Source organism: Xiphias gladius, chromosome 6, assembly GCF_016859285.1.
Source record: "Xiphias gladius isolate SHS-SW01 ecotype Sanya breed wild chromosome 6, ASM1685928v1, whole genome shotgun sequence".
NCBI classification, from domain to species: domain Eukaryota; kingdom Metazoa; phylum Chordata; class Actinopteri; order Istiophoriformes; family Xiphiidae; genus Xiphias; species Xiphias gladius.
The window spans coordinates 22,181,760-22,192,279 of NC_053405.1; the positions used below are offsets into that span (position 1 = coordinate 22,181,760).

The 10,520-nt window shown below is 42.5% G+C and overlaps 3 protein-coding genes across 3 annotated transcripts in view; 2 read left to right on the forward strand and 1 right to left on the reverse strand.

Moving 5' to 3' along the window:
- Positions 1-1,361, forward strand: part of rangrf (RAN guanine nucleotide release factor) — a 3,156-nt gene extending 1,795 nt beyond the window's left edge. Inside the window, exon 3 of the mRNA XM_040128878.1 lies at positions 1-1,361. This exon is cut by the window's left edge and continues 702 nt beyond it. The gene's annotated coding sequence lies outside the window, so the exon portion shown is untranslated.
- Positions 1,362-4,167: 2,806 nt separating this feature from the next.
- On the reverse strand, positions 4,168-5,917 carry itpa (inosine triphosphatase (nucleoside triphosphate pyrophosphatase)). Its single transcript, XM_040129625.1, has 8 exons — positions 5,789-5,917; positions 5,538-5,595; positions 5,393-5,457; positions 5,226-5,299; positions 5,102-5,133; positions 4,862-4,974; positions 4,695-4,771; positions 4,168-4,454 (listed from the first exon to the last, which is right to left on the reverse strand). Exons 1-8 carry the CDS (start codon positions 5,849-5,851, stop codon positions 4,322-4,324), a joined length of 615 nt encoding a protein of 204 aa, XP_039985559.1. The 5' UTR covers positions 5,852-5,917; the 3' UTR covers positions 4,168-4,321.
- A 55-nt stretch (positions 5,918-5,972) lies between these two features.
- On the forward strand, positions 5,973-10,262 carry mettl13 (methyltransferase like 13). Its single transcript, XM_040129624.1, has 9 exons — positions 5,973-6,271; positions 7,002-7,274; positions 7,367-7,835; positions 7,954-8,153; positions 8,261-8,450; positions 8,724-8,882; positions 9,046-9,258; positions 9,365-9,496; positions 9,816-10,262. Exons 1-9 carry the CDS (start codon positions 6,119-6,121, stop codon positions 10,106-10,108), a joined length of 2,082 nt encoding a protein of 693 aa, XP_039985558.1. The 5' UTR covers positions 5,973-6,118; the 3' UTR covers positions 10,109-10,262.
- Positions 10,263-10,520: the final 258 nt, after the last annotated feature.

A 10,520-nucleotide genomic window follows, 5' to 3' on the forward strand; every position in this document is an offset into this window, starting at 1 on the left:
ACAGGTAGGCTACATTAAAACCTAGTAGGACTGTGTTTTGCTTGGGGCCCCACAAGCACCTGGCCTGCAGCCCAAAAGTTTTGGAAGCGGTGCCTTCTCTGCCCTGACACGTAGGGATACACATTCTGTTCTGCCTCTGATGTTGACTTTGTTTCAGCGATTAAAAATGAACTGAAAACTAAATATCTCATGGTGTTAACATAGTTGTATCATTATAAATGTTTTAGATGAAAAATGTTGGACTGTTTCAATAGTTATGGATTGTCTGATGAAGATTTATTTCTAGGTTAAATGTCAGATAAATATGATCATATTATGTTATTTTTTCAAGGCATTTCTGTTTTATGTGAAGGTATGCACCTGGCCTAAGACTTGTGAGATTTGAGACAAATAACAAATGTCAGACAGGCGTATTTTATGCTTTGGTCTCCCACCACATTACCCTTTGCCCGGCCTTTCCCCACTCACCCAAGCCTTTCCATCCCTCCTCACTTATTCCTCTCTTCTTTTATTTTACTCACGCCTACACATGCAGACACATTCAGCTAACAAAGAGCAGAGTGTTGTCAGAATCTGTAATCCAAAAACCTCACAGACCACTAAATATTCATATAACAATACTCAACTTGTGCCACACTGCTCAAATCTCCATGTGTTATTTTTTATTTTTTTTAAAGTCAGATGCTAATAAAAACATTCAAGTAATGGCAAAGGTCAAAGTAGAGGTCAGAAGGTTAAGGGTAAAATGAGATTCCACATATAATATCCATCTGGTGCAGTTAAAATGCAGGTAATAGTCATGGATCCAGTGTCTTCAGTGGAACTTGGGTTTGGTCATAAACAATGAAAATTGAGAGAACCAGTCCCAGCAGGAAAATGTATTAGTTCAGCTGTTTCCATCATTTACTGCAGTGGCCACATGGTGGAATAATTCATTAGCCGGAACCTTGGGAAAAATTGGAGAGGCTTCATTAAAGGGCGAGTTTGGTGAAGTACAAAATTTATGGAATGGAAAATGGCCTTTATTAATTGTTGCTTTGAAGTTAAAACCAGCCTTTTCAGATTTGGAAGTCTTAAGTCATACTACATGTAATAGAAGCCTTTTTCTTTGGGTTACATGTGCTGCTATTTGAAGAAAATGGTTTCAATTTGAGTCTGCTTTTAATAAAACTCATCTCCGCAGGGGAATTCAGGTAAGTCTTGCATAACAAATAAGAGGAAGCACAGTCTGTCTCCCCAAAGCCACATTAAACCCTCCTCATCCTCTGGTGCAATCATGATGGATTAAGGTCTCATAAAGTCAGGCATCCTTTCCTCTCAGTGATCCCAGTGTAGCACATTCTTTCATTACCCACAACGTCCACGGTGTCACAACAGCAAAGTCTCCTTCTGACTACGTTGGATAAACATGCTGTTATTGGTTCTGTTTGTAATAAAATCTAGTAACATCCTGTCTTTTACACCTGATGAGGGTTTGGGAAAAGGCATTTGACTTGTAAGTCACATCAGGAGATGATTTTGCCAACCTAATGGACTCAAAGCTTTTTCGAGGCCCTGAAAACAGCCTATAACAGAGTAGCTCCTGGACTACTTATAGTGCAGTGGTCTCAAACTTTTAGGATCATGATACTTGATACTGATACTATCATTATCATATACACATGTACTGTATATACAAAGTGGTGAACAGTTTAAAAAAAGAATGACTGTTTCCATCCATTTTGTTTCCTTTGGAGGAGAAAAAATTGTTTAGCAGCAGAGAGATTCTATATGGAGACTCCACACATTAAATATGTAGTTGTGGGCTACCAGTAACAGACCTCTTGTTCTTGTAAGCTAGAAAAGAAAAAAAAAAATCTTACATAAGATTTCCTTGTACCTCTGTTGGCTTGAGAAAGCCATTTTGAGGTCTCTCCACAGATGTTTGATTGGGTTCAAGCCAGGGCTCTGGCTGGGCCACTCAAGGACATTCACAGAGTTGACTTTCGCCACTCCGGCTTTGTCTTGGCTGTGTGCTTAGGGTCATTGTCCTGTTGGAAGGTGGTGAACCCTCGGCCCACTCTGAGGTCCTGAGCGCTCTGGATGAGGTTTACTTCGCTCCCTTCAGCTTTTCTTCAACCCTGACCAGTCTCCCTTTCCCTGCTGCTGAAAAAAACCCTCACGGCATGATGCTGCCAGCGCCATGCTTCACCGTTGGGATAGTATTGGGCAGTTGATGAGCGATGCCTGGTTTCCACCAGACGTGACACTTAAAACTAAGGCCAAACAGTTCAGTTTTGGTTTCTCTCCAAGCAGCTTTTATGCATCTTTAACTGAGGAGAGGCTTCCGTCTGGCCACTCTGCCATAAAGCCCTGATTGGTTGAGTGCTGCAGTGATGTTTGTCCTTCTGGAAGTTTCTCCCATCTCCACACTGGATCTCTGGAGCTCAGCCAGAGTGACCATTGGGTTCTTGGTCACCTCCACTTACCAAGGCCCTTCTCCCGCGATTGCTCAGTTTGACCAGCCAGCCAGTTCTAGAAAGAGTCCTGGTTGTTCCAAACTTCTTCCATTTAAGAATCATGGAGGTCACTGAGTTCTTGTGAACCTTCGATGCAGCAGAAATTTTTCGCAGCCTTCCCAAGATTTGTGCATCGACACAATCCTGTCTCTGAGCTCTGCGGCAGTTCCTTCAACCTCATGGGTTGGATTTTTCGGGTTTATCTCTACAATGCCTTGTCAGCTGTCAAAACCTTATATAGACAGGTGTGTGCCTTTAAAAATCATGTCCAATCAAGGTGTAGAAACACATCAAAGATGAAAAGAAATGGGAGACACCTGAGCTCATTTTCAAGTGTCGCAGCAAAGGGTCTGATCACTTATGTCAATGTGATATATATATTTTTTCCTTTTTAATAAATTTGCAAAAATTCTAAAATTCTGTTTTCACTTGGTCATTATGGGGTATTAAGAGTAGATTGATAACGGATAAAAAATTATTGAAACGATTTTAGCATAAGGCTGCATCATGACAAAATGTGAAAAAAGTGAAAGGGTCTGAATTTTTTCTGAATGCACTGTACAAAGGGGAGAATGGCATTAGAAAATGAGGGTAAACTGCTGCCAAGAAAGGAGTCAGATAACCATAAAACAACAGCATGTTTTTTTATTATCCAATTCCTTTTTAGCTAAGATTGTTAATCTTAAGCTTTTTAAATTCTCCAAAATGCATGAAGACAGTACCTGTTTTGGCCCCACTGAATACTACAGCACCGACAGTAACAGTGTTTACTCTGAGTCTTGCCGGAAAAGGGAGGGATGCCTCCATAGGAATAGATGTCTGACCTCTAGTGACCTGAAGTCTGGCATTTATCTTCCATGTTCTGCTAAAAGACTTGGCTGACACTTGAAGTGACGTCTCAGTGATAAAGACAAACACAGCTTTCCTGTTCCTTCTCACAAAAACTGGCCGCTTCCTGACAAGTCCCTACACAAAACTAGAGGTCTAAGCAAACATGGTGGTCCAATCATTTCATGACACACAGCAGCTTTTTTTTCTCAAGAAGTTTCACTTTTCAATAACTAGGTTTAATGTGTTGATTAACGTAGATGAAATATTCAGTAAAAGACACAAAATGACTTCTCCGTAGGAACACGCTTCAACTGTAAGTTTTTTTTCTCTGTCATCTGGTCTTACTCAGATATGTGTATTTGTGCATCTTCGGTACATCTGGGAGGCATCAGTCACAGGTGTACGCATAGTTCCTGCTCAGAGACTTCCAGCTCCAGGGTCATTTATTACCCAAACTCCCCTGTTATCACTGTTATGTTTGCACTGAATGACCCCCCCGCCTCAGAGACCCTCTCCTTCCACACCCCCACCCTGCGTCCCCTCTCTTTGGACTCCAGGTTGAACAGCCCTCTGCTTCGCTTGCCAGGTCCAGGAGCAAGTCTTGACCACTGAGTAGTTTGCTGCTCTCATCAGGACCCTTGAGCTCTTCTTCAAGTCTACCTTTGTCAGTCTTTGGAAGCAAGAACTCAAAAGGCTGTCTTTGAGTATCCACTATGGAACAATGAAAAAGGCTTGCAACAATTTCTGTTATCATTTTATATTATCTGGATGATATTTTTAACATGCTCAAATAATAAAAATTCTAACTACAAATCTGCAGTCAGTATAACAGAGAAGGTGAAGTAGAAATTAACACAAGGTTTATTAAAAATAACAGAAAACATATTATGCAGCACCTTTTCTTGTCTTAATAACAAGGAGCGTCCTCTGCATTGTCAAGTCTGATGATTTGAGGTTTGATACAGAACTTAAAGCTGGCCTAAAATGACAGTTTAATCCTCTAGCTTCTTCTCCTTGCTCTGTGATGATGTATTGTTGGTTTGAAAGAAGTGCTCAGACATGGCAGCCAGTGCCCGGTAGCGGTGAGAGATTGAATTCTTCACTTCTTTGGGCAGTTCAGCATAGCTGCAGATGAGAGGGAAGCATTTAATAGTGTGAATAAGTATGTTTTTACATTAGGCACAAATGGGAAATAATGTTGATAATTTACCCCAGATGCACAGCATAATGTAAAAGAGACCATGACAATAATGTGTTTTGGACGAGCTGTCATTGAACTGCAATTCAATATATTTGACCACAGACAGTTTGATAACCTCTGCCCCCCCCTTGTGGTATAAACTGGGAATCTCAGTCCTTGCTCACGTTTTGTCATATCCATCTGGCTGGAAACATGGATCCCATCCAAAGTCTCGAGGTCCCCGGGGTTCAACAATATGCCCCTAAAAATACCAAGAAAAGAGTGAATAGAAAATAAAACCCACACATACATACACACATACACACGCAGAGTGAGAGAGACAGATTCCGACCTCTGTTTTCCCTCTGAAGAGCTTTACTGGTTCGTCTTTCCCGGCACAGAAAGCAAACGTGCAGAGAGCCCAGGCGGATTTATCTTCGAACCCAGCTAGGAGCTTATACAAACCTATAAAAAAAACCCCAAAACGTTTAACAAGATCCGAAATGCTGGACAGCTCACTAACCTTTTCTATCTGGCTCTCAAGATCTCTGTTGTAATACATCAGCAGTGTTTCATTTATTACCATACTTACCTTCTGGCTTGAGATTATGCAGGAACCATTTTCTACAAAAAAAAAATTTAGTTGTAATTATAACTGTTCATTACGACTATTACTAATAAAATGGCTCAACGGTTGAAAAAATTGTCATACTAACATGTAAGGACCAGGCAAGCCTCCTAAAGCACTGAAACACAGACAGGTGTCCTCCACTATGACTGGTCCATCAATCTGAAGGTAAAAAACAACGACACATCCATTTCAATCATACAACAGACACGTCCGTGCAGAATATCTACTTGCATGTCAGTATAATTAATGTACCTGCCGTGCAGCCTCCTTACACTTCTGTATGGAAATCTCATCTGGCTCTCCCTGGTACTCAGGTACTGGACGAAGAAACAGTTAGCATGAGCAATGGCTACATGAAAACATATATTTTACTGGTGGTGTCTCTTTTGATACTTACAGTCAATTTGTTTTGACACTAGTTTGTAGGGAAACTTGTCTCCCAAGATCTGAATGACCTGATGGATGTGGGGGGGGGAAAAAAGAAAAGCTTGACTCCGGCAGGATTTATTTTTGTCAAGCGAAACCAGAGAGTTCTGGATTAGATTGCAGCTCGTGCTCAATGCCTACATTTAGCGAGCACAGACAGGAAAAGCACAAAGACAATAAAGGTACAATTATCCTGCCAGAAACTGAATGTCTAACTCTGACCTCTTCGAGTTTTTTAGCATTTCCAGTCACGAAGACCACGGACCTTCCAGTTTGCACGGCCATGATGAACGACACCGCGAGGACTAACAATACCGGACACAAGCCTTACAGCAAGCGGCCAATAAAATCAGCCCTGAGAGCCCTCAGCGAATCACCAGGCAGTTCTGTAGCGCCCACCTACAAAAGAAATCCACCAATCAGGGAGCGGTTCTGCTAGTAATGTTGTCCGGGTTTGTCAGTGCCTAGTGCCATGTGGAAAAAACGGCTCTAAGCGGGTTGTGACACCGTAAACCGAAACGTTTTGGAGTAGTGTAACAGCCTCAGTCGACCATGAGTCTTTTACCTCGCACTGCCGAGGAGTTCAGCTCTGCAGAGTACTGGGAGAGATTTTTTAAGAAGCGCGGAGAGAAGGCTTTTGAGTGGTATGGAGACTACAACAAACTCTGCGGCGTCTTGCATAGATACATCAAAGTGCACGATCAGGTAAATACGTTCAGCAGGTATAGCGATAGACAGATGATACGGCATCAAGAATTCAGATTTAATTAAGAATGATTGCTCAACAGTTACCCCGATATTATTATTTTATTACGATTGCTGCTAACATGTGTGTATGCATGTCTTCGGAATGGAACAGTAAATTTACTGCGTTGTCCAGTTAGGGTCGTTTCTCATAATACTGTACTACCTGTCTGATGTGTCTGAAGTATTCGGATACTTTACTTAAATAACATTAGCAATACCACACTGTAAAAATACTCCATTATAGCCAAAAGACCTTACTCAAGTAAAAGTACAGTGTATCAGCATAAATGTACATTAAGTATTAAATTCATCATGCTAAAATATGGTCATTGAGTGTTATAATATTTTAAGTTACTAGATTGTTGATATTACTTCATTCATTTGTAAGTAGCATTTTACTATTCTGGATGTTCGAGGTGAAGCCGAGTTGATCTGCTTTTCATACTGTTGGGTGGTTAAATCTACAAAAGTTGAATAAAAAAATAAATCATATATGAGAAGTGGACCGTATATTTTGCATATTAAATTGTAATCTGCAAAGTAGCCAGCGCCTTTAGCCGTCAAGTAAATGAAGTGGAGTGGATGGAAATAAACTACAAGTACCTCTAAACTGTACTTCAGTAAATGTGTTTGTAGCTACTTTCCACCACTGCCAGTGACAATAACTGAATATATTTCTGTCCTTCAGGTGTTGGTGGTTGGTTGTGGTAACTCTGAGCTGAGTGAACAGCTTTATGATGTTGGCTACAAACATCTGACTAACATTGACATCAGTGAGACAGTGGTGACCCATATGAACCAGCGAAACGCTGAGCGCCGGCCAGGCCTGACCTTCCAGCAGGTGGATGCTACACAGACTCCATATGAGGACGGCAGCTACCAGGCTGCTCTGGACAAAGGCACGTTAGATGCCATGGCATCTGAAGAGGACGGAGCTCTGGCCAGGAAGATGCTCACTGAGGTAATCAACCAATTACCCAAGATGTGTATAGACAATATATCATCAGCACATATCTTTGGATTCTTTTTACAGCCCTTTATGTGTATCTGCAGGTGGGCCGCGTGCTAAGTGTCGGGGGTCGGTATGTCTGTGTGACGTTGGCTCAGGAGAGTGTGATCAAGTTGGCTGTGGAGCACTTTGTACAGCTGGGGTGGGCGGTGAGGCTCCACTGCCTGCAGCAGGCGAGTGGAGAACAAGAGGACTCCTTTGCTCTGCCTGTCTTTGTTCTGGTCTGCACCAAGTTTCGTCAGCCCATGTCCACACCTATTCTGGAGATTTGCCTCGGGGAGGATGGAGCCCCAACGCGTCTCACGCAGGTTTTAGAGTTGTTGTCGGCTGTGAGGGAGCATCAGGCCTACTCTGTCTTGAGAAAGAGGCTCCGCACAGGCACAGACGCCAGCTCGAACGTGTCCCTCACGCTCTGCCACGCCAAGACTGGCCTTCCCAGATACACTCTCACAGTGCAAGATTGTTCCCCAGGAGCCAAGGTGCCAAGATCAAACCACTTTGCTATATTTATTGGTGAGCTCTCCTATTATCTCATCGTGTTTATACCTTCCTACCTCAGAATAGTTTTATTCTGTTCTTCTTTGATGATTTCTGTTGTCCAATTCTCTCTGCCTTCTGCTCATCCTGTCAGTTCCTCAGGGCAGCGAGACAGCCTGGCTCTACAGCTCCAGTGAGGGGCGAAGGCAGCTGGCAGCCAGTGCTAACTTTCGGCGCCTGGTTATTGTGGCAATGCACAGGAATCAGGAGTACACAGACATGCAAGCTGTCCAGTCAGAGCTCTCACCGATGGTGATGGACCTGGCTCCTCGGGGTATGCCGGCTAACCAGCAGGTAAGTACGCATTCATATCCCTTTTAGATATGCTCGTTTATACAACAAAACATTTCACCAAAATAAGTGCATCAGTGTATTACTCTAAGCTCTCTGCCCCCACTCAGGTGCCATTTCTATCAGTAGGAGGTGACCTGGGTTTGCGAGAGGAGGTCAGCAGGGGTGTGAGTGATCTGAGTGGAGAGTATTGTGTGGAGAATATCAAAGGAGAAGACGGCGAACTGTATCGTAGACTCGTTTTCCTGTCTAATGCTGCCCTTGTCCAATCAGAGAGCCGTCTTGTCTCCACAAGCACCAGTCAGTTCATTTTCCTTCCTCTTTTCTTTCAGTTTATATTTTTCTGTATGATCTACAATTAACTAACCAATTAAACTTTACCAACAATACAAATACATTTATGCAAATGGTTTACAAACAAAATAATACTGCCAGAACTGTCAGTACCAGAATACAAGCGAGTGAACCCAGAAATAGACCAAGCAAAAACACCAACAAACAACCAACAAAGAAAAGAAAAGCAAAAAAAAAAAGGGAAATGGTTGAAATAAATGACTATTTGTGTCCCTGCAGCCTCAAGTCACAAGAAGAAAAACAAAAAAAAGGCCAAGCCAGCAGCTCCTCCAACAACATCCTCTCTGTCAGTGGACAGTGGCTTCCTCTGCTGTGCTCACCATGAAGTCATGGTGGCTGGCCTTGCCATGCTTGGGGTGGGCAAACCAGACACCAACGGTCAGTTAAAGCCCATTCGTTACAGTCATGTCGATGTGGTAGAGGAGGAAGGGAAAAAGAGCCACAGACTAAACAGCCACCGCTTTCCATCGTCTTGCATGAAATATCCCTCTTGATTGAGCTTACCTGTGACTTTTCTATCCCCTTCTATCTCCCCTCTTAGACGTCCCAGTGTCAGTGCTCCTGGTGGGACTTGGTGGAGGAGGCCTGCCTCAGTTTCTGCGGGACTTTGTGCCCGATGTTACTGTTGAGGTTGTGGAACTAGATCCTGTTGTGCTGGAAGTGGCAAAGGAATGGTTCGGGTTCAGACCAGATGATCGTTTGACTGTCACGCTCGGGGACGGCCTCGAACGCATCAGTGCCCTGGAGAAGGAAGGTTAGTGAAGGAGGAGTCGAAGAGAGGGCAGTTTAAAGTAAAGCTACAACAGTAAAGGTATTAACATTACCAAGAAGTGGCTTTGTCTTTTTGTTTTCCTCTGCAGGTGGTTGTTTGTTTGATGTCATCATGTTTGATGTAGACAATAAAGATAGCGCTGTGGGTATGAGCTGTCCCCCTGCTGCCTTTGTAGAAACCTCCATCCTGCAGAAAGTCTGTGGCCTGTTAACCCCCAGAGGTACGGTGTCATTAGTAATTTATTCATTTGTCTCGATCTGCTGGAGTCAGACAGGTTTTCTAATGTACTGGTATAGCCTTTTATAGGAAAGTTTAATTAAGAACATAAACATAAAAAAATGCTTGTTGATAAATTAAGTAGACAAAAACTGAGTAGGCAATTAATAAACTAATAATAAACGTCTTAGTGTTTTAATAGTCTCATTCCACATGTAAAAAGTGTTCTTTTTTTTATTAGAAGTACTTTATAATAGTTGTGTGTTTCATCTATATTCAATCGTTTCTCCCTTTTTTTTAATCTCTCCCTGCCACTCAACCAGGTATATTCATACTGAACCTTGTGTGTCGCGACTCAGTCTTGAGGAAAAGTGTGCTGCAGCGGGTGAGCTCTGTGTTCCCCAGCATCCTCTCTCGAAAGATTGAAGGGGAGGTCAACGAAGTCCTTCTGTGCTCTCGTGGAGAAAATGAGACACTGGATGCCGCCCGCGTTCTTCCATCCCTGAACCAAGCAGCCAAGAATTTGCAGAGTGCACTGTGCTCTAACAGGACTGGAACCAGCCGCAGCCCACATATAGACATTGTAGAGCTGTTAAAAGACCTGAAAGTAGAGTAAAGTTTGTTTGCGACTGGGGGGGGGGGGGGGGTTAATTATGTGTCAAGACTATTTGAGACAATATGTTGAGGATAATAAAATATGACAATGAGTACTTTGACTTTGCCATTCAATGCAATGTAATGAAAAGTGATATTATGTATAAAATGCAATCACAAGTAAAGAACATTTTATCTTTACAGCTTAATGTGGTGCTTCTACAAAAATGAATTCCCAGTGCTGTTACTTATATGAACATGCATTAATAGTATTATCATTATTATAATTTCGACATTAAGTGTAGCCTTTAGTCTCTCTTTCACTGGCTTGTAGTTTCCCTTGTACTACATGGCGCTCACTCACTCCCTCACTCTCAAAGAATGTAGCAACGTTATTTACAGTAGATGAATCTCACACTCTGGTTCTCGTTGGA

Coding starts and splice junctions, on each gene's coding strand:
- itpa (XM_040129625.1), bottom strand. CDS start 5,851: ATGGCCGTGCAAACTGGAAGGTCCGTGGTCTTCGTGACTGGAAATGCT. Junction 5,300..5,392: donor GTAAGGAGGCTGCACGGCAG/GTACATTAATTA, acceptor TTTTACCTTCAG/ATTGATGGACCAGTCATAGT. Junction 4,772..4,861: donor TCTTCAGAGGGAAAACAGAG/GTCGGAATCTGT, acceptor TGGTATTTTTAG/GGGCATATTGTTGAACCCCG.
- mettl13 (XM_040129624.1), top strand. CDS start 6,119: ATGAGTCTTTTACCTCGCACTGCCGAGGAGTTCAGCTCTGCAGAGTAC. Junction 6,272..7,001: donor ACATCAAAGTGCACGATCAG/GTAAATACGTTC, acceptor TCTGTCCTTCAG/GTGTTGGTGGTTGGTTGTGG. Junction 8,154..8,260: donor GTATGCCGGCTAACCAGCAG/GTAAGTACGCAT, acceptor GCCCCCACTCAG/GTGCCATTTCTATCAGTAGG.